We start from the raw sequence: 23928 nt of genomic DNA, 5'->3' as shown, positions 1-23928 counted from the left end.
CTTTCTATAATTATCCAAATAGTTAAAACAGATAAAGGTTTTTGTGTTCTGCTTCTTCTGCAGTAGAAATAAAGCACAGGTATCAAAATGTTAGTTAATAGGCATCAAGAATTACATAACTATTTTTATGTTATCACAATAACTATTCACTAAAACAGATCTCATTTTAAAATGTAATCAAAAATTATATATACTGACTGGTGCTTTTCCTCATATCTTTAGAAATATAGACTAAATACTTAACTAATAATGTACATTTAATCATTTAATGTTTAAGCAATAACTGATTGAATGTTAATTCATTTTTGAAAGTTAAATCATAGAACTATTTATAAAATAAGTTGAACATTTTCTTAGAATGCTATATTTAGCTAAATGATCAGAATATAAACAGAGAATTAGTAACACAATGTCTCTGTTTTCCAGAATTATGGATTTCCCCGTCAATTTCTTGTATTCAAGAAAAACTTAAAAGAAATATGTGTTCATTCTATATCTCATTAAAACAATTCCCAAAATAAAACTACGTATACCAAGAGTGCATTTTCATAATCAATTCTTTAATATAGTCATTGCACAGTTGGACAGAAATATGACCAAAAAAAAGATAAAATACTACACAGAAATTAAAGTAAAGTAAACCAGAGTACAATATGAAGGATTAAATACTGGGAAATTTTAAAAATTACTAGATCAATAGATTACTAAAACAGAATACTAGATTAGTAACATGGTAAAATGCTGAAATGCTATCCTCCACATCGCTATCATCATCTCCTTAGCTTTCCTTCCCTTCTGTTCCATTTCTAGATCATGTGGCAGATTACCAAATAGAATTCTCTGGCCATGTAAAGTTGGGGTCATGAGCTTTAAATAAATTTCTGATCATTACAATTCCCAGATTTAGTTTATACCTGTGAATTATGAAGCCAAAATTGGAGCTTATCAGTATAAATTTTATTCATCTTTTCAGATAACAAGATTGCCAACCTTATTTATTTTATTTATAAAATTTATAGGCCGCCCATTTTACCTCAAGGTAACTAAAGCAGACTTCCAGTTTGGAAATCTGGATATTAACATAGGGGTAAAGATGGAAGAACTCCAAATCTTTCTAAGACCATTCTGTTCAAATTTCCTGCATATACCAGGTGAATGAACTCCTTCCACTTTCCTACTGAGATAGAAGATCTCAGGTAAAAGTATATAGAAAGGCAGATACCATTTTTCCAATGGGAGGATTGTTGAACTTTGCTGAAGTTAGCAAATGAATCAAGCCCTGCTCTGTAGCTGCCAACTATTTTAGTTTGCAATCAGATACTTGTACTATTAAAAAATCTAGAAATATCCAAGTTGATGTTTAGTTACAATTAGCACTGCATTATTCAGAGTATTTTATACTTAACACTTAATTATCTATGAACTGAAATCAGCTAACAAGGAATGCTCCAATTGAGGATTCTGAATCAATTAATGTCTCTACAATAGATGCCCCAAGTTGTAAAATTTGCATCAAATTCAACATTTCTGCCATGTTTGCATTAACTACCTTAAATAAACATTTCCACATCTTATACTGCAGGATGAAAAACATATTTCTTGCCCTGTTTGATGGAGGCTTAAAGTCCATGATAGTAGTAATCTTTCAATCAGCTTTCTACTATCTACAAATTACAGAAAGCTGCAAGTGCCAGTCCCTATAACCCAGGGTAGTCATAGATGTACATCTCCCCAAATAAATGTCTCTAGAAAATCTCCCTTTGTGACACCATTTAAAATAATCGGATTCAGTCTGCTGAAGTTCTGCACTAAGTACAATTCAGCATAGTTAGATAGCAGCATATTGAGAATGGCAAGCTGCAAGGTGGAAAGATTGTAGATATGGAAGACATTGTGGACATTCTTTGCTCACCTACTTCTGACACTGAAATTACTGATATATCAATGATGATTACTTCTTAAGTAGATTCTCCGGGGCGGGGGGAGAGGTGCGTTGATGTGCCATAAGATTTCAGTGGCTGAATTTTATTAATGCTACTATTGCAAACTTCAATGGGTCAAGATTAATTTCCAAAAGTTAGAATTTAGTAGAAATAAATATTTTGAGCCCCTCAATGTTGTATCTCCTTGACTTGACTTCCTTTTATTGTCAGGGAGGTCTAATAACATCCATTAAGACTAGTTCCTTCTTGCATCCAGGTCTTCTAAAAAATATCATATTAAATTTGGCTTAATAAAAGGTAAAGTCATATTCTGTTATTCTCATTCTCAGGCACTGAAAGCATACTGTACCCTGAAGTAGGCTGCCAAGAGTACTATTAGGCACCACTTCCATAAGTAGTGATTGCGTTGAAAACTCCCTCTCCTCTCCAGAGGAGAGTCTTCTCCTCTGTTGTTCCTTATGCACTTTCTTGGCAGCTATCTAATCTGGTCAATTAGAAAATTACATCTGAAGGATCCTCAATCCTGTCACACAGTAATTTAGCCTCTCAGCATAGGCCTACTTCCCTTCGTCTTTTGTTAGTAGAAAAGCATTGTTTTCCAGTGGAATGGATGAATCAATAAATATTGAAATAGTAATCCTTGCTCAGACTCCTGAATTCCATTCAGACAATCCCTACATGCATCCTGATGAGTGTATATATAGAAAGGCTCCATTTTTTTCCTCCTAGGTGGAACATTAAATCTTCTGCAGACAAATTTAACATAGCTTTCACACAACTCCAGCAGCATTGGTCTGTTTTTGAGGCTGTCTGCTGTGGCTTGAATGAGCTTTTTAAAAATATCTTAGCCTACAGAAAATATATTTTGGGTGAATTGATGAAATGGTTTTGAAATAGCATGATTTTTTTTCCTCCCAACCTCCCAAGTTCAAGCTCTCAAGACTTGGAGGTGAAGACAAATACTACTGTTATGTGACCTTGAGGATGTCTGAATAGCATGGATTATATGACTGATTAATGGTATTCTAAATGATAGAACTCCAAAAATTCACATCTGCATGTCCAGGATTTAACAAAAACAACCAAATCTGTTTTTTGGTTCCGAAAATGTTCTGGCAACAAATTAGAGTTAAGATCAATTAAACTGTTATTTAAATTGAATACTTTTGAGCAAAGCTAACATATGATAGTCGTAGAACTGAATTCTAACATACTGAAGGAATGTGGTTTTTAAAATCAAATACTAAAAGTCTAGATACAGTATTTAGATGAATTTAAAAAGCACATTATATTATATTTTAAGTAAAAGACTCCACATATAAACAGTGGAATTAGTGAATTACAAAGTACCATATTTTTCAGAGTATAAGACACACTATCCATGCCCTTTTTTTTGATGAAAAAGTGGCTCATTTTTGAAAAAAATGCTTGTTTTGGGGGGGACCCACCCCCCAGGAACATTCTACAAGCCTCCTAAGGGGTATTCATGCCCTTTTGGGGGGAAAAAACAAGCCCAATTTTGCAAAAATGGGCCATTTTTGGGAACTCTGCAAACCTTTAAAAAAAAATTTCCTCTTCAAAACCTTGCTGTGTCTTATACTCCGGTGCGTCTTATACTCCGAAAAATACGGTAGTCAAAAAATACTTTTGTTTCTACAACATACATATGCTTTTAAAAAGTTCTAAGAATCTATTCATAAAGGACTTTCTGTACTATCTGACTGCAGTAAATTAACTAAAACAAAATGTTTCTTGTGGGTGGGGGGGGGGGTCACTTAAACAAGGTGTTCTATCTGAATGGATAGAATCAACCTAAACTTCTCTATGCTTATATCTTGTGGGATTAAAACAGTCACTCACAGAACCACCAAAATAAAAATATTCATTTTAATAAAGTGCCATATATGATTTGTGATACAATTATTTTAACATAGCACAACATTATAGTTCTATCATGTATACATTCTTTTACCCAGTTTCACAATTCATTGATTAAACATATTATTCTATTACATAGGATATATTCTCAGGCAATTTAATTTTAAAAAAATAATGTTTTAATTTTAATGTTGCAGAAAGAGAAACAAGCCATGTGTTAAACATTACTGTACCTTAAGATTAGGAACCCCAATTTATTAAAGGTATTTAGAAAGTTAACAATGTTCAGAGTCTCTATTCCTAATTTTTAGTTTATATTTTTCACTTCTAAATTCCCCAGGGATTCCTTAATATGTTAATGAAATCTTCATCATCCAGAATGCCAATACTTAATCCTTCATAATAATCCTCAAATTCACCAAAGGAAACTTCACTGGGATTGCTGCAGGCATCCTCCAGTGTTTCAAAAAATGAAGATTTAATTTCTTCCTCTGTTGCATAACCTGTTAAAATATTTTTTAATATTAAAGTTGTTACTAAGCATGTCAAAATTGCAGTAAAACATTAAAAAATAAAAAATAAATCTCTGTTCTACAGTATGTTAAAGATATATTATATATCAAACAAATAATAATAATAATAATAATAATAATAATAATAATAATAATAATAATAATAATAATAATATTTAATGCTTCTAGACCGCCCCCTCTCCCGAAAGGGACTCGGGGCGGTGTACAGTTCATACAAAATATAACAAGATACAATAAAATTAAGTATGTACAGTTGACAAATTGCTATGGAGGAGGTTAAAAAGCAGTTAAAAGAACTGTACAAAGCAGATATAAAATAAATTCAAACCCCTAAAAACAAATACAATAAATTAAAAAACCCCTAAAATAACCAGATATAATACATTTGCCAGGAGGGACAGTTGAATTATGCCAAACTTCCAAAGAAAAGCAAGTTAAGATAAAAAATTCAAGGGATATTTTACTAAAAGTAACTTGTGTAGGAATCCAGAGGGCAAAGAACAAAATGTGCATCACCATGTCACAATGCAAAATAGTGTTACTTAGATACTTGCATACAACATCAGTATGCAAATACAAAACAGAGGGATTGCTTTGTTTTGTAATGTCACTGCACAGATGCTTACAATAATTCTGTCTCATACTTTAAGCCTAGATTTATCCCAAACATTGTAATGTCTTTCTCCAAATATCGTAGACTACAATATACACCAAATGAAGGCCCTGGGCATGCTCAGATTGCAAAGATTTCAGAAGATTTGGGGCCGATTTCACATCTGTTAAACTACTGCGTTTCAAGGTTTTGATAATAATCTTTAAAGCGCTCCATGGCTTAGGACCTAGTTACTTGCGGGATCGTATTCTGCCCCATACATCCCTGCGACCAATCCGCTCGCACAGAGAGGGCCTCCTCCAGGTGCCGTCCACAAGACAGTGTCGGGGGGCGGCACCTAGGAGTAGAGCCTTCTCTGTGGCGGGCCCAGCCCTGTGGAATGACCTCCCTCCGGATATTAGGAATACCTCTGACCTCCGCTCCTTTCGTATTAAGCTTAAGACCCACCTATTCCAAGTAGCTGGCCTGGCTCAACTTTGATCTAACCATATTGCTCCTGACAGGCTTTTACTGGGTATTTTAATTATATTTAATTATCTAGGGGTTTTTAAATACTGTATTTTAATTGTTTTATTTATCAGCCGACCTCCTCCTTGTGTATGTCTCAGTATATGTCTCTGTTATATGTTTGTTTTGTCCATATTTATTTCATATGTTTCATTGTACGCCGCCCCGAGTCCTTCGGGAGAGCGTGCGGCTAAGAAATAAATATTTATTATTATTATTATTATTACTGAAGTTCGTAGATGATACAACGATTGGTCTCAAATCAAGACAACAATGAAACCACATACAGACAGCGGGTTGAAGAACTAGCTTTGTGGTGCGACTGGAACAATCTGGAATTGAACACACTCAAAACCGTAGAAATTGTGGTAGACTTTAGAAGAAACCTTACCATACTACCACCTCTTACAATACTAGACAACACAGTATCAACAGTAGAGACCTTCACATTTCTAGGTTCTATCATATCTCAAGACCTAAAATGGACATCTAACATCAAAAACATCATCAAAAAAGCACAAAATGTTCTTTCTATGCCAGCTCACGAAGCTCAAACTGCCCAAGGAGCTGCTGATACAGGTCTACAGAGGAATTATTGAGTCTGCCAACCTGCCTACTATTGAGGACCTGTACACTGCACAAGTCAAAAAGAGAGTCATGAAAATATTTACAGACCCCTCGCATCCTGGACATAAATGGTTTCAACTCCTCCCCTCCACACCAAGACAACTAGACACAACAACAGTTTTTCCCCGAACACCATCACTCTGCTAAACAAATAATTCCCTCACCACTGTCAAACTATTCACTAAGGCTGCATTACTATTAGTCTTCTCATCATGCCTATCACCGATCTCCTCCCACTTTTAACTGCAGGACTGTAACTTTGTTGCTTGTATCCTTATAATTTATATTGATATTGTTTCCTGATTTCTTATTTGTACCCTATGACTATCCTTAAGTATTGTACCTTATGATTCTTGATGAATGTACCTTTTCATGTCTTTTTATGTACACTGAGAGCATAGGCACCAAAGACAAATTCCTTGTGTGTCCAATCACACTTGGACAATAAGGAATTCTATTCTATTCTTAAAAAAAAGATGCTGAAAGAAAACAACATCATTATGTTGGCAGCTAATTGAAAAATGAATCTGGTCTTGGGTGTTCCGTTGATCAACATAGGAATGTTGTCTATGTTGTCAACATAAGTACATTCAGCAGACAAATATTTAAGACTGCACATGAATTAAATACCTCATACTGAAACATCTTGAGCTTTTTAAAGAAACATTCTTGTTTCTTTCCATTCCATTTTTTAAAATGTATTTTTATAATATTTTTGAATGATCAAGCACCCTGAAAAGCAGATGCTTGCAAATTATTTAGTAATATTAAGGCTGATCTAATGGAAGCATGATATACATGTAATTATTAGTCCTTATCTGCAGGAAAAAATAAGTAATGTCAGTCTGTCCAGAAAACCATGCAGCTAAAGAAATGGCCATTGAGACATAGTTTCATGGTAAGGATCTTGAAATCAAATGGTTTTAGAAGCTCAGAGATAGAATGTAAATTTGCCCCAAAAGATTGAAGTTATGTAAACTAAGATAAGGATTACCCAAAGCAGATATAATAAATTAAAGTCATTTTAAACTGAATGACTATAATCTCCCTGCATCTAAAAAATGGTAGCAATACAAACCAATTTTATTAACTAGACAAGCTGTGCACATTGGGTCATCATTTCAGAGATATTTTCTTACCTAAACAGAAAAACAGAATGACCATGGACAGGGAAAAAGAACAGTGGCAGTGGCTGTGACTTCCAACTTCCTGCTTATTTCCCCTTGACTTTCCTTGTGAGAAGCTGGTAGGAAGCATTAGAAATTGATCTTCCTTCCTTCTTCTGTTCTCTTCCACTCTTCCTTTCTACCTTCTTCCCTCCTCCTTTCTTCCACCACTTCCTATCATTGTCATTTTCTTTCTTTTCTTCTTCATTTTTCTTCCTACCTCCTTCCCTGTCATTCTGTCATTATCTTCCTTCCTTTTTTCCTTCCTCCCCCTTCCTTCCTTCCTTCCCTCCCTCCCTTTCTTACTTCCCTGCCTCCTTCTCTCCTTGCCTTCCCCCTTTCTTTTTCTCACTCCCTGTCAATTTGCTATTATCGTCCTTCCTCCCCCTTCCGACCTTCCTTCCATCCATCCCAGGGGAAAAATCAATAGGAAAGCCAGCAGAAGTTGCAAGATCAACTTCAGGTAAGATGATGCTGCCAGGTGGGGGAGGAAGAGAGCGGATGCACAGGGATGCAGGCCAGAAATGTACTTGAGATGTATGAGAGGTGCCATCTACATTTGGAGGGATATGTGGGTGTGTGCCATAGATGCAGAGGTGGGTTCCTGCTGGTTCAGCCCAGTTCAGCCAAACCGGTAGTGGCGGCATAGGAAGGCTCCGCCCACCCACCCACTTCTGTGCAGAAGCAGTGTGCGAGCATGAGAGAACCGGTAGTAAACTAGTTAGCAACCCACCATGGTGCACAGGTGACTTTGTAGGTTGGGAAGGGTGCCCATGGATGAACAAGAGGTGAGGATTGGATGGGTAGAGTCTGTGGGAGAGTGGAATAAGTCAAGAAGGATGCACGCAAGTGGCTGCTGCTGGGCGGGGGAAAGAGCGAGGAACTGCAAAACTGGCTGGGAAACTGTCATGGAACACTGGAAAGGAAGATCACATGACTGCAGAAATAGCCAGTAGCTCAAGGCAACCACAAATTTCATTTTATTCCCTTGGGAGTCATGGGTCCCAGATTTTAGATCTGTAAATTAGCTGAATTGATGTACCTAGATTCAAAAATTGTTGCCCTTCTAATGCACTGTTTTACCTAGTTATAACAACAAGAGTTTTAGTAGTATATAGATACCTGCTATAACCTGAGGATGTTTTCTAGCACAATAACATTTCTTGACATCTACCATAGGGATCCTGCCAATTTTATTGTAATCCAGCTTCATATAAGCCTAAAAATAATCAGAAAAAAATGTGAGCATCAAATATATGAAACAAATGTTTATACACATCTGTTATTTTTACATAAAAATAAACAAAGTAATATTAACAAAATTAAATAAACATGCTACATGTAGAATCTTTATTAGTGGAATAGATGACCTTACATAAATGTTTGGAAAAAGAGAGAAATTCAAGAATTGGGTACACCTAACTGAAATCAACATCGGTGCAGGGAAGCTTTTAAAATTTTCTCAGGACAGTAAGTTTTGTTCAATCAATATCTTATAACAATATATTTTCTACTTAGAAATTTGAAAGAGGTTTTTTTGTCAACACTACCAATTCCTTAACACATTTTCCCTGTTGCATAAACAGTAAAAAAATTTCTCACTGAGTCACTTATTTTCACAGTGACAATTTTCTTCAGGTGACACAGAACAAATTTTTCTCACAATAAACCAAATCTTGATATTCTCCCGCCCAAAACCAGTGAAGCATTATGCTGATTAAGAATATTCAACTTTTAATACATGAATTATAGTCTTAAAATAAGATTACTTACTTTCCTAACAAATGCTTTTCTGTATTCATCCATTTCTCCAAGAATAGCACGAATAAATTCAGTGTAATCAAGTTCATCATTATTGTCATCATGTAGAACTAACCATAAAGATTCAAATTCCTAGATTTAAAATACCAAGTTAAATTAAGTGCTGCATATGTAACTAACAACATAAATACTGTGACATAAACATTAGCAAAACCCAAATTAATGTTTCAGGGCATTCATCTTAAAATTGGGCATTTCTTTAAAAAAAATGATGTAAATATTAAAACACCAAGATTAATATTTAATGTTTCAGATGTCACCAAAGCAGCAGGTCAAACAATCCATCAGGTTGAAGAAGGGGTGACAAAGATTAACTAGCTTCATTTGCTTTCTTCATATTTACTATAGCAGCAACAAGCAGGTAAGCAAGTATAATTCATCTCCAGCTTATGTTACAGCTCTTCTCCTGTTGGCTAGAACAGTGATGATGAGCCTATAGCATTCATGTCAAAAGTGATACATCACTATGTTTTGGATGACATGCCAGCATTCACCAACAACCAATAACTACTCTTGAAATGTGTCCTGTTCGCCTGCAAGTTTTGGAGGCTACAGTGTGCAAGAATGGGATGTGCTATCATGCAGCCTTTAGACCCGGCAAAAGTTACATGAGAGGGCTGTGCTCTCACACAATCTCTGGACTTCTGAAAATCATGCAAGAATGGGGCATGCATTCACATGGTTTTCAGAGACACAGAAGAGCATTCTTCAAAGCTACTTCAAGAATGAAGGCCTCATAAAACCTAGAGTAGCCTCAGGTAGACCACAGGGGCATATATCAACAGAAAGGGAATATGGCCTAAAAGTAAGCAGCAGAAAGTAAGCAACAGGCTGGTCCTGCCTGCGGGGCAATTGCACTGTTCGCCAAACTCAAGAGTTACTTTCCATGAATGTCCAAATAACCAAGTTCCTTTTAGTATTATATTTCTTATTTATGCATGCATTCATATTTACCAATCTGCTAACTACAACTTATGTGGGGTAACGTCAGATTGAAACACATGAGAAAGTAAGCAATAAATACAATGACTGTAAAAGCACAATGCAAAATACCCCCAAACCATGAAAGCCCTTGTACTTTGGCCCTGAAGGGCATTATCAAGGTCTTCTCCCTGGCTAGGTCGTCCAAAGGCCATCCTGAAATAATATCACTAGGTTTTTTTCCCCTCATATGAAACCTCTAATTGGAGTCTCTTAAATTCCCAATCTGAAAAACTGTACGTGTTCTTTATATATAATGCCATCTCATCCTCCCACTTTGTCTGGCCTATTCCTTTCCAGTAAATTGTTATCTTTCAATCTTTGTAAATTGTTCATGAATTATATCCCACAGTGTTGAAGTAATGCCTATTAAATTGTATCTACCCTCTGGATTTTGACATACCTCTTCAGTCACTTCTAAATGAAACACTTTTAGTGCTTGCCTGTAGTCTGCTTTTGTAATATTTCCATTTTGCTTCTTGTCCAGTTCACGAAAATATTTTCCTAGTCCTGATACAATACGAACTCCTCTTTTACTTAATTTTGTTCTCAAATTATCTAGAGAAGAAATTTTAAATGGTTGATTAAAATTGTTGATTATTTTTTTCTCTTAAGTACAGTAATTGTTTTCAAATATGTAAAAGTATAACCTAATTACCTCAACATTGCCTTTTAATGACATAGTGTGATAAAGCTGAATAATAATTATTTTCTAATCCTGCTATATTAGGAAATCACTGGAGATGCTCAGAATTTATCCTAGGATATTCTACACCCAAAGAATTATCCCATTTTGACAGAACATTACTAATATCAAAGAAAAGTCTCATTATTTTTTCTATATCAGAAATTATATTACCTACAATCCAGAGATGGGTTCCTACCAGTTTGGCCTGCCACGCCCCCAAACCAGTTCTCTCGGCGGCAGCTTAGCTACCGCCATCTTGTTTTTTGCTTCTGCGCATGTGCAGAAACATTTTTTAGTACTGCACATGCACGTACACAAAGTGCACACACACAAACATGCAGCACGTCCCTGAGCGATCCAGCAGCAGCAGCAGCCGGAACCCACACCTGCTACGATCAAAAGCCTATTCTGAAAGTATACTGAAATACAATTACTGTAGAATAAAGTACAATTTAGGTTCCATGAAAATATTTTTATAGAACTCATAGACAAAAATGTACAGCAAACAGAATATACAAACCTTGAATATTCCTCAAAGTTTTCTTCCGATCATCTTCAATAGGATTTTCCTCAGTTTCCACATTATAGGTCCTAAAATGTATGCATTTGTTAAACAGTCAAAATTAGGAAAACATTAGATAAAACATCAGATAAAACATCAGACATTATATAAAAACATTTAATGAAACTATTAAATATGCAAAGGCAAAAAACACTATGCATTTTAATCAATAGTGCTAGAAATATCCCATTAGAAGATACAGAATATATATTATCTTTCTCCATCTTACTACTTTTCACTTTAGTAGCCACAATCTGTACAAACTATTTCTGAATTTTCTTTTAACAACAGACCTATAAAGAGATACTTTCAATCACCCATTCAAGATGTATCATGCCATGCTTAGTTGAGGCCACAACCATCTTCTTTATCTTTACTTCCTAGAGATCCATAATATGCCAAAGATGTTTCTTTGAAAGTCTGATTATATAGTCTGACTCCTAGAAAACACCCATTTTATATAAATTTTTAAGATTCCTGCTCTTACCAATTAGACTGGACTGTCTAATTATGGATTATTGAACAAGTCACCATAGGATAGGTACATATAATATGCAAATATACTAAACCAAAAATATGATTTATACCTTACAATTTACTACTTATAATCTCTAGATTCATAAAACATGAATTATTTGGCAAAGCCAAATAAACTACATTATATATCAAAATGATGTATTATCTCAGTCTATATCTTCTAATCTACTATTTTTGAAGATTATAGCATATTCTTTTTCTTACCCGAAATAACTCCTACTGATTTATTAGACTATCAGTAAAGTTCTAGAAAGGCCAACACGAATCAGACAGAAGCATGAAATAACCATTACAGTAAGACACTGGCAATTATTTTCCTTTATTTACAGGTTTTCCTTTATAAACAATAATGTAACTGTCAATTAATTCTAACTTTTGAAATGAAACTATTAAACTAGCCTTAAATAATCAAAATTTTCTGCATATGTGTTAGGAACTGATTTGGAATTCTTGGACATATAATTTCAATATTTCTGAGGGACCTACATTACATATAGTTCTGCAATTCTTTTTTGTTTGAATTATATAAGACTGCAATTTAAGGGGGAAATTAGCTTTGACCTGAAATGAAAAAAAATAAGATGCCATTTTGAATTATATGGTACCTCTCTTCAAACAAATTCCAAATTGCATTTTTTAGAAACAGTAACTATAACATAAGTAATGTTAGATATATCGACCTAGTTACTTGCGGGATCGTATTCTGCCCCATACATCCCTGCGACCAATCCGCTCGCACAGAGAGGGCCTCCTCCAGGTGCCGTCCACTAGACAGTGTCGGGGGGCGGCGCCTAGGAGTAGAGCCTTCTCTGTGGCGGGCCCAGCCCTGTGGAATGACCTCCCTCCGGATATTAGGAATTCCTCTGACCTCCGCTCCTTTCGTATTAAGCTTAAGACCCACCTTTTCCAAGCAGCTGGCCTGGCTCAACTTTGATCTAACCATATCGCTCCTGACGGGTTTTTACTGGGTATTTTAATTATATTTAATTATCTAGGGGTTTTTAAATACTGTATTTTAATTGTTTATTTATCAGCCGACCTCCTCCTTGTGTATGTCTCGGTATATGTCTCTGTTATATGTTTGTTCTGTCCACATATTTATTTCATATGTTTCATTGTACGCCGCCCCGAGTCCTTCGGGAGAGGGTGCGGCTAAGAAATAAATATTTTATTATTATTATTATTATTATTATTATTATTATTATTATTATTATTATTATTATTATTATTATTATTATTATTATGTACACTTTTTTTTTTGTGCTCCAGAGGAGTTTCTATCTTCTACAAACACCCAGTCATATATTAACATTCTGCTATGTGTGGTGTTAGATATTAGCATATATCGGGATAAGTCTTCCCTCAGGTCCGCTCCTACAGCGGGAAACAGGTATTCCTCTGATTGGTCAATGGGCGTGCCTCATCCCTATAAAAGGGGAACCCTCCGACCACAGAGTAAGCTGGATCACTACTATTACTAATAAAGAGCTGTTAAGTCACGTCGTGTCCGCAGTCTGTCTCTCGTTGCCCAGATCTAACATTGGCGACGAAGGTGGGATTGAGAGACAGATAGGACGAAGAACGCTACTTCAAGAATCTCCGGATTTGATCCAGCCCAGGAATTCGGCAGAAATTCCGGCAGCCATCTCAGATCACCGCAGCGCGGCAAATTCAAACTGAGAAGATGGCGATGCATGCTCCCCCCGCTCCTTTCGACCCAGCAACCGACGAATGGGAAGCCTTCATGATTCGCTTCGAGTGTTTCCTCGAAGCAAATGAGTACACGGGGATCACCGATGCAAGAAAGAAAAATATCTTCCTCGGCTACTGCGGAAAGGAAGTCTTCAATACGGCCAGAGACCTCACCGCGCCTACTCCAATACAAGCAGTACCATGGGCGACGCTGAAACAAGCCTTGGAAACACATTACGCGCCAAAACCGTCCCGCCATGTCAGCCGCAAAGAGTTCAACATGAGGACTCAAAAGGCGGGAGAATCCATTAACCAATTTGTTGCAGCTCTACGAAGAATAGCAGCCCACTGTGAATACAGGGATTTGGAAGAGCATATCTTAGAGCAATTCATCTGTGGGGTAAGAGACATTTCGTTGCAAAAGAAACTGTTAGCCAACCCGAATCTAACCCTACAGTCAGCATTGAACAAAGCAAGAGCGTCGGAATCAGCGGAGAAATCAGCAGTGACCATACAACGAAGGGTCAACGAAACCCAGCCAGCACCGAGACAAACCAGAGTCCACTACGAAGACGCAAGCCCCGACTACGTGGATCCCGAGTTCGAGGACAGTCACCTAATGCAGAGCAGTCACTGGAGGCCTGGGGGGAAACCCGGATCCCGTTTGCCGCCCTGCGCAAGCTGCGGAGGGAATCACCCCAGGTCTACTTGCAGGTTCAGGAACGTTGTTTGTTCGCACTGCAACAAACTTGGGCACATCGCACGAGTGTGCCGGAGCGGAGTCCCTGCCTCACGGCAGCCACCCATGTACCGCCAACAGAAGCCCAACCCAGGGGCTTGGCGAAATCAAAAAGGGCGCCCAGAGAAAAATCCACAAGTGTTTACCCAGAGAGAAACTCCCCAAAGAGCTGAACGAGCGTATTCCCAGAGAGATTACTCACAAGAAAGTGAGCGAGCGTATCCCCAGAGAGAATTCACACAGAGAGCCGAAAGAGCGTTCTACCAAGACGCTCAACGAGAGTATTTTCAGGATATAGACGATGAGATAGAGTTGACCCAGAGAGAGGAGTTGCGAACGTATCTCACCACGATACATCAGGTCCGCCCTAAGCGGCCCAAAAGGCTGAAAGTCACAGTCCTCTTGGAGGGCTCACCCTGCGAGCTGGAGGTTGACACAGGATCAACCCTGACGATCATTTCATGGGCATCCATGAAACAGGCCATTCCCAGCCTCAGAAAGAGCCAACTGCGCGCTCCTGACGTCCTGCTACGAGACTACCAGGGGAACCAAGTCCCCATCGTGGGCCAAGGCACATTCCACATCCAGTTTAAGGACATCGAAGCCCAGCTGCCCGTGACCATCTCCAGCGCGCCATTGCAGAACCTCCTGGGGCTTGATTGGTTTGAAGCCCTGGGATTAGAAGTCACCGGAATCAACGCCGTGAGAAACAGCAGCGCTGAAAAGATCTTTAAGGAGTTCGAGGATGTGTTCAGCTCCGGTCTTGGTAAGTATGTGGGCAAACCAATATCGTTCAATTTAGATCCAAATGTGGCGCCAATCCGGCTTAAACCGAGACGAGTGCCTTTTGCACTCCGCCCAAAAATAGATAAAGAGATAGATAAGTTAGTGGAACAAGGAATCCTGGAGCCGGTAGATCACGCGCGTTGGGAGACACCTATCGTGACCCCAGTTAAGTCAGACGGATCAGTCCGCTTGTGCGCAGACTATAAATGCACAATTAATGTCGCGCTACAACAGAGCGCATATCCGGTGCCCGTAGTACAGCACCTATTGCACTCATTGGGGCCAGGAAAAGTTTTCGCTAAATTAGATATGGCACAAGCTTACCAGCAACTGCCAGTAGATAGCGCCACAGCGGAGGCCCAGACTATAGTGACGCACAGAGGAGCGTTTAAATGCAACCGGCTACAATTCGGCGTAAGTATTGCTCCAGGATTGTTCCAGAGCGTCATGGAACGACTGTTGCAAGGGATACCGGGAGTCGTCCCATATTTTGACGATATCTTGGTGTCCGCTGCAAACGAGGAGCAACTAAACAAAAGAGTCAGATCGGTTTTGGCCAGAATCAGAGAGAAGGGTCTCCGCCTGAAAAAAGAAAAATGCCAAATTAACGTGCCTAGCGTAGAATTCCTGGGTTATAGAATTGATGGTCAGGGAATTCACCCCACTGAAAAGAAAATTAAGGCGATCCAGGACGCCCCCACACCACGAAATCAAACCGAGTTGCAGGCCTTCCTCGGACTACTTAATTTCTACAGCGTTTTTCTGAGACAGAAGGCGACCGTTGCTGAGCCACTACACCGTCTACTCCAGAGGAACGCACCATGGAGATGGGGACGAGCAGAAGCTGCAGCATTCGCCGGGGTAAAGCGCCTGCTCACCACTGACTCACTACTTGTACAATACAGTCAGACCCTCCCGCTGGTATTGACCTGCGACGCATCGCCGTTCGGGGTTGGAGCAGTCCTCAGCCACAGGATGCCCGACGGGAAAGAAGCACCCATTGCTTTCTACTCCAGAACTCTTTCATCGGCCGAAAGGAACTACAGCCAAATGGACAGAGAAGCATTGGCTGCCGTTGCAGGTGTGAAACGTTTCCATGAATACCTCTACGGCCGCGATTTTGAACTCATTACTGATCACAAACCGCTGTTAGGACTTTTGGCGGGAAATCGCCCCACTCCGGTCTCCCTTTCTCCACGTATGACCAGGTGGACTGTTTTCCTGGCTGCGTACTCTTACAAGTTAATTCATCGACCGGGCTCCACTCTAGGGCACGCAGATGCGCTCAGCCGTTGCCCATTACCAGACATTTTGCCAGACCCCACTCCAGAAGTACCGGTATTGCTCATTGACTGTTTGGATTCGGGACCGGTTTCTTCTTACGACGTTGCAAGGTTCTCCTCGAAGGACAATTTAATAAAACAAGTGCAAACTTGGGTATGGAGGGGGTGGCCAAAGGGAAATGTGGGCCCGGAATTCAAAATGTTTTGGTCTAAACGGGACGAACTCTCCGTGTTACAGGGATGTTTGTTGTGGGGGGATCGAGTTGTTATTCCTTTTGCGCTACGAAAAAAGGTATTGAATGCTTTACATATGGGGCATCCGGGGATCGTGAGAATGAAAGCGTTAGCGAGAAGTTATGTGTGGTGGCCCAATATGGACAAAGAAATAGAGGAGTGGGTGGCCACTTGCGATCCATGCCAGGAGTCGAGACCAGCACCCCCGGAAGCGCCCGCCACAGAATGGGAGAAACCCAAGGCACCCTGGTCACGCATTCATATTGATTTTGCAGGGCCATTCCAGGGTCAAACCTTCCTCATAGTTGTAGATGCTTATTCTAAATGGTTGGATGTAGTCCTAATGACATCAACCACGGCAGAGGCAGTTATAAAGGTTCTTAGGCGGCTTTTCGCCACCCATGGTCTACCAGATCTGTTAGTATCGGACAACGGGCCCCAATTCACGGCCATGCAGTTCGAAACATTTTTAGCAGGGTTGGGAATCAGACACGCCCTCATCGCGCCATTCCATCCAGCGTCCAATGGTCAGGCAGAAAGAATGGTGCGGTTCGCGAAAGAGGCCCTCGCCAGGATGGGCCCGGGGGATTGGCAAACACGCATTGACCATTACCTCCTCATTCAACACATTACCCCGAGCGCAACGACGGGTAGAAGCCCCGCTGAACTACTAATGGGTCGCCGCCTACGATCTCACCTGGACAGGCTCCACCCGAATTATTCTACCTCGGCTCCCCCAGACTCTACAAGTAAGGTCAGATCTTTTAGAGAAGGAGACACTGTTTATGCTCAAAATTACACAGGGGGGACATTGTGGATACCGGCAAGGGTCATTGGCATCATGGGCCCTCGATCGTATTTGTTAGAGCTTGAAGATGGGCGGAATTGGAGAAGGCACATCGATCAGCTTCGAGGTCGCCTAGCACACTCCAACTTAAGGGATGAGGGCGAAAGTTTCCTGTCCACAGAAAGACAACCGCAGGGAAACTTCATCCCAGGAAACGACGACACCGGCGAGCTAAGCGGGGGACAGGACATCACGCACGCAGCTGAGCAACCCCCCGTCATCACAGCCGCTGAGCAAACCCCCGTCATCGCAGCCGAACAAGATACCAGGGAAAAGAGCATCGAAAACGCAAGACCTCCAGAAACAGAAAAAGCACCCGATCCTGCAACTACTTCAACCCAACAGGAAACCAATCCTGCAAGTACTTCAACACAACCTGAACTCCGACGTTCCTCCCGAGCAAGACAAACACCCACCTACCTAAAGGACTATGTCACCTACCGCAACGTCCCATCTAGGAGGGGAGGGGTGTTAGATATTAGCATATATCGGGATAAGTCTTCCCTCAGGTCCGCTCCTACAGCGGGAAACAGGTATTCCTCTGATTGGTCAATGGGCGTGCCTCATCCCTATAAAAGGGGAACCCTCCGACCACAGAGTAAGCTGGATCACTACTATTACTAATAAAGAGCTGTTAAGTCACGTCGTGTCCGCAGTCTGTCTCTCGTTGCCCAGATCTAACATGTACCTCTAATCAGGTATTAACATTTATGCTGGAGAAACACAAACAAACCCTCAAGCCAATAGCTATATAAAATATTTTTGATCAACAAAGAGGATTCATGAGCAAATAGTCTATTTCCACTTACTTTAGAAAAGTTTTCGCCATTTCATCAACATTTGTGACACGGATTGTAAACAATGGTTTCTGCTTAACACTTTCAGGAAGACCAGGATGCTGAAGGCTCAAAAAAGTTAGGTCTGCCCCCTGTGATCAATAATATAAGAATGATTTAAAAGTACAGTCAATTTTTATTCTATTCCACAAAATATCAGTACAATCTTGAAGAGGTGAATTATTTCAAATATGTCTGACTTTGAGAAATTAGAAAGCATGATGCAATACCAGATAAAATCTTCTGTGTTATCCATTCAGTTTTCTGCAAGGACAGTAATTTTAATGGACAACATCTGTCTACTGTTTTGTCTCCAGTTACCTTTTCTGCTGCATGCCTGCCCAATTATATATGAATATTTTGTGCATTCTCCCTCAATTGCCAAATGATCTCCTCTAAATAAGCTGCTTTTCTCTCACAATACTCTTGTTTACTAACAGACAACATGTAACTTCCATGATTTTGACTGTTGTACTTATTGCCTCTGAACTTAATAGCCCACAACTGAGAAGAGTTGGAGTACAGGATTATAAGTTTCAAGACTAAAATATTCTTTTGAGATCCAAGGGAAGCAGACTTTATTCAAGGTTAAGAGTTGAAGTCCTTATCTTTATAGATGAACAGAACAGAAAAATTATGTTTCTCATATAACAGAAAAATATTTTAAGTCATTCAGTTGTTCAAGTTCTTTTTTAACTTTTTTGACAAATTGAAAGAAAGTAATATCTTGATTCAACTAATCCACGTCCAATTGTATGTAGATGCAACACTCTTTATATAGAAAAAAATGTAATTCTGAGAAATCTATAATCTTCAAAGAAGGAGGAAGAAAATCCATATAGACTTTTCATACAGTAATTCCAATAACTCTTGTATTTTTCTTTTAATTGGTTAATTTTTTTCTCTTAATCAGGTGTATATATTAAGATGTTGATAAAACTTAACATAGAATGCATAGTGTGTGAACAATGTAGTTTTCAGGCTATAAAAATCTACAGATTCCAACAGGCAAAAATAATTGTTACAGATTGCTAATCATGACTACAGACTCTTGCTATTATCACTTATAGCCACATCAGAGACTATATATCAGCATCCAATGTATGCATTTACTAAGGCATAAATATTCTTCATTCCGATATTCATTGAATGATTGTATTAAGAATATAAAACACTATGTTATCTGCTTAACACTCCTTCAGTTTAATGTACAAATTCATACTCCCAAGATTTTATGCTGTAAATTCTAAATGTTCTAATATTGTTTTGTTACCCAAATTACTGTCAGGTTAATACAGTGGCAAATGACTCTATGTACACATTTCTTTATAGCCTGAAAGTGCAGCTCCTGTAATGAACATCATTGCTATACTGTTATTAATAATAATTTCTTGAATTCTAAAAAATGAAACAAATAACTATATTTTGAAAGAAATTCCTTTGTGGGGTAAGGCTGAACATCAGGGTTTAGTCCCCATGGTCTAATCCTAAAGTTCAATATTGCCCAACAGAAACCAGCCATAAACACCTAAACCAGTAAATTCCTCCATTTTTAGAAGTCCCAGTGCATGTGTTTTGATTCTCAACATTTTGATTTAAAAGTTGGTTTATGTTTTACCAAATTAAATAAATAAGGATAAATCGCTTTAAGAAGCAACACAATCCTATTCATTTAATCATAAAAGATAATACAAGTTGAGCTCAGTAATCTTCCTCAACTGGCCATCTGCCCTCTTGTGGCAAAGGGAAGATATGTAGCCTTAAAGCAACCAAAAAACAACTAAAGAATTAGAGTAAGATCTTTCTTAATATTACTTTGATTTTGGATCTGATCAATGTAATCAGAAAAAATGTCTTCCTGCATTCTCTAAGTACATTAAATCATGGTTTGAATCCATCTAACACAAACACCGAAAATATTCAAGAAAACAAAATGAAAACAACAATTGAAAATAAAGTATCATTGCCTACCCATTATTGACAGTCTTAAACCAGCTCACAATGTTCGGGGTAGTATTGCCTATGTTCTTTGAAATAAATTTAACTAGCAGTTGGTAGATGGAAGAACTACAAGCTGGGTTTCAAAGAGGCGGAATAACTAGAGATCAAATTGCCAACATTTGCTAAATTATGGAGAAAGCAAGGAAGTTCCAGAAAAACATCTACTGCTTCACTGACTGTGCTAAAGCCTTTGATGGTGTGGATCACAACAATGGCAAATTCTTAAAGAGATAGGAGTACCAGATAACCTTACCTGTATCCCGAGAAGCCTGTATATGAGTCAAGAAGCAACAGGTAGAACTGGACATGGAACCATTGATTGGTTCAAAATAGGGAAATGAATATGACAAGGCTGCATGTTGTCACCCTGATTATTTAACTTATATGCAGAGTACATCATGCAAAATGACAGGATGGATGAATCACCAGCCAAAGTTAAGATTTCCAGGAGAAATATCAACAACCTTAGATATGCTGACAATACCACTCTAATGGCAAAAAGTGAAGAGTTACTAAAGAGTCTCTTGATGGGGGTAAAACAGGAGAGTGTAAAAGTTGGCTTGAAACTCAATATTTAAACAACTAAGATCATAGTATCTGGTCCCATCACCTCCTGGCAAATAAAATGGGAAGAAATGGAAGCAGAGACAGGTTTTATTTTCTTGGACTCCAAGATCACTGCAGACGGTGACTGCAGCCATGAAATTAAAAGACACTTCCTCCATGGGAGGAAAGCTATGGCAAACCTAAGCAGCATATTAAAAGCAGAGACATCACATTGCTGACAAAGGTTCATATAGTCAAAGCTATGATTTTCCCAGTAGTAATGTATGGTTTTCAGAGTTGGACCATAAGGAAGGTTAAAGTGCTGAAGAATTGATGCTTTTGAATTGTGGTGCTGGAGAAGACTCTTGAGAGTCCCTTAGACTGCAAGGAGATCAAATCAGTCAATCCTAAAGGAAATCAACCCCGACTGTTCTTTGGAAGGACAGAAGGACAGCTGAAGCTCAAATACTTTAGCCATCTAATGAGAAGAGAGGAGTTTTTGAAAAAAAAACTGATGTTGGGAAAGATCAAAGGTAAAAGGTGAAGGGGAAAGTAGAGGATGAGATGTCACTGATCTGATAGTGTCACTGATGCAATAAACATGAATTTGGGCAAACTGCAGCAGAAAGTGGAGGACCGGGGAGCCTGGAATGCTACGGTCCATGGGATAGTAACGAATCGGACATGACCTAGCGACTGTACAATAAGTGCGGAAAAGATATGTTCTAGCACAGGTAGAGTAGATTTTGATCAGGATTACTGAAAATAAACAGCTTTTGACCTATTCATATTCAATTATTTCAAGCAAAATCACTACAAGATAAAAGATTATTTGTAGCATATTCACATTTTCAAGACCATGAAATCTTCTTAGCCCGTTTACAGGGAGGGAACACCATCCTTCCTTAATATAAGAAATTTTCTGTGCTTCTTCCAGCTCAAAAAGCCTCTATAAACTAAACTGTACCGGTGATACATTTTTAAAAGTATTTTCTCCACTTACTCCTGTAAAAACAGTCTATTTCTCTCCACCCTACAAGACCATCTTATTTGTTCATATACCTGCATGGTTCAAACCCACTACCCAGCAATCATGCAGTTTCTGGACCCCAAAGGTTGCTCATACTTTACTCCTATCCGGACTTAGGATACTTACAACAAAGAAATCATTAAGTCTGTATGGTTTTCCTTTCCTCTGTCCACGCTGATGCATATAAATACCCTTCAGAATGAATGGTAGAGCATTTGTTCTGCATGAAATTAAAACAAAAAAACTCTTGAAATGATTTTACTAAGTATTAATGGCTAAATAAAATTCTGAGGAGACTTTTATATATATGTATACCTATTTTTACCAAACTTTCGATATTCATAAATAGTTAACGATTTGTCACAAGTAAAGTAAAATCCAATCAGTTCTCGACAAGCATCACGTCCATTTCTATAATGGGGAAAAAAGGATTAGACTTCTTAAAAATAAAGCAGAATGATTCCTTAACTGCCAAGCAGACAGAAAAAAGTATTATATTTTAAGCAGCCCTCATGTTGCTACAGTTTATGTAATATAAATTTAACCAATGTGTTCTTCTGCTGAGAGTTCTCCACTAATCCTGATCAGAATATGAGACTTGGAGAATGCATGCTATTTCCAAGTAGGCCCACTATCTACAAGTGCTCTACTTCCAGTGCCTCAAAGCTCCACCTGAATAACAGATCTAAGGACCAAACATTACATATTTTAGTATTTAGCATTTAAGGTAAAATAATTTGACCAATAATTGCTGCAATAGATCATACTGCTGGACCATGACATAAGTAGGAAAGATAAACAGAGTAAATTCTTGTATTCACAAGATCCACACCAATCAATTAAAGGACACCAATACAATTTACTAGTTTATCCCTCCTACATACACAGGGAAGTCAGCATTTTATCATCAGTCTAGCTAGTACTTGATTATGATTTCATGAGATATGCATAGAGCAGATCACCATGAGTATAAACAACATTGGATGAAAGTCCAATGTAAACTGTAATGTTGCTATTCTATTGTATTAGAAAGCAATTGAACTAAAATGTGGTTATGCAAGTAGCAACTTCTGAATAGAAAACAATATTTTAAAGTTTTGTACGCATACCTTAATATCAATCTACCATCAAATCGTAATTTGTTAGAAAGCATATTTTCTGTCAGTGCTGACCTAGTCTTAATTCTGTAAGAAACGTATATAATATCAGTTACTATGCAAGTAAAATAAGTCATTTTGCATGCCAACTGCTTGTAGAATTTACATGTTCACGAATAGAGTTCAATAGAGTTATCATGAAAAGATACAGCAAAGACAAAACATAAATTCTGATTAATGCCACTACAAATAAGCTTAAAATAATATACAGGTTATATATTTCACTGGAACTATAGAATTATGTATATTTTCTCTGCTTATGAGTGATATCTTCAAGAATCTGAAGCCTTTTAAAGTCTTTCTAGCAGATATCAATGCTAAACAAAATCTTACTAATGATTCAAACTATGTACTTCAGTACCATTAGCAGTAAAGTTGATTTTATTTATTTAATAAAATATCTCTGTGTATGCAATTGCACATAATTCATATTTTCAATAAAATAAGTGATATTCTTACAAAATTAGTTACAGCAATTAATACATTCCTAGAACATTTTAGGAAAGCTTAGTTCCTGATTGCTTGAACACACAGTTGAATGGACATTACACAAATATTATATATTAACATTAAATTATTATTCTAAATGTGTTAAGAAGCAATCACCATTCAGTATAGCCAGAAAATAAATTAGTGGGATATTATTTATTTATTTACATTTATATCACTGCCCATCTCAAACTCATGACTATAGGAAACTAATTATTATTATTAAAACAGCAAAAATCCATAAAATCAGTGAAACAAAAATATACATATAATCTATAGACAAAGTAAAAACAATGCACCAACAAAAATCAACATAACCATTGTATGGACTGCACCATACATGTGGATCGCTAGACCCAGTGACAGTATATCTGAAACACTATCCCTGATTAGCTCATTTTGAGAAAAAAAATCACATACCTTAAATAGAGA

The 23928-nt window shown here is 38.1% G+C and overlaps 1 protein-coding gene across 6 annotated transcripts in view; it reads right to left on the bottom strand.

The window, feature by feature from the left end:
* Nucleotides 1–3554: 3554 nt before the first annotated feature.
* The window catches only part of CAPS2 (calcyphosine 2), a 36469-nt gene continuing 16095 nt past the window's right edge, over nucleotides 3555–23928 (bottom strand). For 5 of the 6 annotated variants that reach the window (XM_081958852.1, XM_081958854.1, XM_081958853.1 and 2 more), the window contains exons 11-19: nucleotides 22960–23034; nucleotides 22166–22261; nucleotides 21977–22070; nucleotides 18247–18365; nucleotides 11278–11348; nucleotides 10473–10627; nucleotides 9041–9160; nucleotides 8390–8486; nucleotides 3555–4324 (exon numbers count right to left, since the gene is read on the bottom strand). In XM_081958852.1, the coding sequence (XP_081814978.1) occupies nucleotides 4149–4324; nucleotides 8390–8486; nucleotides 9041–9160; nucleotides 10473–10627; nucleotides 11278–11348; nucleotides 18247–18365; nucleotides 21977–22070; nucleotides 22166–22261; nucleotides 22960–23034 (1003 nt within the window). In that variant the 3' untranslated portion in view covers nucleotides 3555–4148. The remainder of the gene's footprint in view (nucleotides 4325–8389; nucleotides 8487–9040; nucleotides 9161–10472; nucleotides 10628–11277; nucleotides 11349–18246; nucleotides 18366–21976; nucleotides 22071–22165; nucleotides 22262–22959; nucleotides 23035–23928) is intronic. The other variant, XM_081958855.1, reaches the window with a different exon arrangement.

This window comes from Natrix helvetica (genome assembly GCF_964273705.1).
Source record: "Natrix helvetica genome assembly, chromosome: 6".
Classification (NCBI taxonomy): Eukaryota; Metazoa; Chordata; class Lepidosauria; order Squamata; family Natricidae; genus Natrix; species Natrix helvetica.
The sequence above is the reverse complement of the archived record's forward strand: the minus strand, read 5'-3'. Positions and strand labels throughout refer to the sequence as shown.